The sequence below is a fragment of the Cervus canadensis genome, chromosome 12 (assembly GCF_019320065.1).
Source record: "Cervus canadensis isolate Bull #8, Minnesota chromosome 12, ASM1932006v1, whole genome shotgun sequence".
In the NCBI taxonomy this organism is placed as follows: domain Eukaryota; kingdom Metazoa; phylum Chordata; class Mammalia; order Artiodactyla; family Cervidae; genus Cervus; species Cervus canadensis.
Genome location: NC_057397.1, coordinates 22896369 through 22898072, shown reverse-complemented (window position 1 = coordinate 22898072; position 1704 = coordinate 22896369). Strand labels below are relative to the sequence as shown.

Genomic DNA, 1704 nt, shown 5'->3' with positions numbered 1-1704 from the left:
AAACAAACAGAAATCCGTGACACCTCATAGTTTATATCATCTGTTGTGTCCTTTGTCTCATGGTAACAGCTTCAACTTTCATACTTTCAAGGCAGAGCACTGGCAGAATCCTCCTATAGTACAAGAATCAGGTGGTTTTCTTTTGTTATCAAGATCTGAGATGTTTTTATCAAACACGAGTTGGTCATTAAGGTCTGGAAAGCTCTTGAAGGAGCCCTAGAGAAAAGTAACAGTGCGGCTTGGGCCCATCCCCCACACTTTCTTTCCAGGCATCATGCAAGGACGGTCATCCATGGTGCCATCATCACATTTTTTATCTTATTTTCACCACTCTACTTGTATTTCCCATCCTTATCATTCTCTACGGGTATCTGAATATTACAATCATTCAAACCATCGCAGCACTTAGTTTTCAAAGTGCATCCAGAGAAGGAAACCTGGCTTGCTGTAGGCTTTCCATGGAAAATTCCCAGGTAAGAATACACAGCACCTCCTGGGCTGGAGGATCCAGACAAGAACACTCACTAAGCACAAGCCTCCCAGGTACCAAAGCGCTTCCCTCACAACTCTGTTGTGACAAAGGTCAGACACACCTCAGGTCCCCCTGGAGGTCCCCCCAGGCCCTGGCTCCTTACACAACAAAGGTCACATGGACACTGCAGGTTTATCATAAGTTGTCAACAGCACTTTATTTTTTCTTTTCAACATCCTGTTCTGCGGCTTCCTTGGCCCTTTTTGCCCGGATGCCAAAGAGCCGGGCGTTGGCGCGGGTCATGCGGAGACTAGCAAATGCCTTAAAGTTCTTCTCCTCCTCTGTGATGACTCTGGCTTTCTCCTTCTTATAGACGTTCCGTATGGGCATAACAGGTCCAGTCAGCTGACTGGCCAGTTTGAGCTCTTCAGCAGAGCTGTCTCCCTTCTTGGGGGCCGAGGGCTTGCTGGGGAACAGGATAAGCTTGGAGCGGTACTCCTTGAGCCGCTGCACGTTGGCCTGCAGGGACTCCGCGCACTTGTTCCGGCGTCTCGGGTCCACCGAGATCCCAATGGTCCGGGCCACCGTCTTGTGGATGCCGGCCACCCTAAGCTCCTCCAGGCTGAAGCCCCTGCCGGCGCGAACCTTCGTGTGGTACCTGACCGTCGGGCATCTCACCACCGGCCGGAGACGACCGGACGCAGGGCGCGGGGCGATGCGGCGCGCCCTGGCCTGCCGGGCCTTGCGTCTACGGATCTTGCGAGCCGGCTGGTTGAACCACGTGGCCACGCGCCGCTGCCAGTCCTTGTGGAAGTGGGGCTTCAGGATCATGCCATTCCGGCTGGGCGCCATGGCTGAGGCCGAAAGGCCTCCTCCGAGGGCTCACGGCCGGGAAAGCGAGTAGGAGATTCTTGACTTCAAGGCAGTGAACTGAGAAGGCTGGTAAGCAGAGAAAACCTGATGGGTGGGGCTGGTAATCAGTTCTGGATATTGCCATCTATATTACCCTCAGGTGTTTCGTTTACTTTTCTTTCTTTATTTACTTTTTAATTGGAGTATAATTCTTCTGGTCATAAAAGTCAGGCCAGCCAGGCGTACAAAGACCAGTGCAGTCATCTGCCAGGCTCAAAGGATCAGAAAGAGCAGCAAGAGGCCTACAGGCTGGGGAACGAGAACAAGACAGAAAGGACCAGAATGAAACAAGAGGCCAAGAACACAGAGAGATGGTTCAG

General features: G+C 52.1%; 1 protein-coding gene across 1 annotated transcript; it reads right to left on the bottom strand.

The window, feature by feature from the left end:
• Window positions 1-663: 663 nt before the first annotated feature.
• Window positions 664-1388, bottom strand: LOC122451145 (60S ribosomal protein L13-like). Its single transcript, XM_043483732.1, has one exon. It carries the CDS (start codon window positions 1322-1324, stop codon window positions 689-691), a length of 636 nt encoding a protein of 211 aa, XP_043339667.1. The 5' UTR covers window positions 1325-1388; the 3' UTR covers window positions 664-688.
• Between the last annotated feature and the right edge of the window lie 316 nt (window positions 1389-1704).

Coding starts and splice junctions, on each gene's coding strand:
- LOC122451145 (XM_043483732.1), bottom strand. CDS start 1,324: ATGGCGCCCAGCCGGAATGGCATGATCCTGAAGCCCCACTTCCACAAG.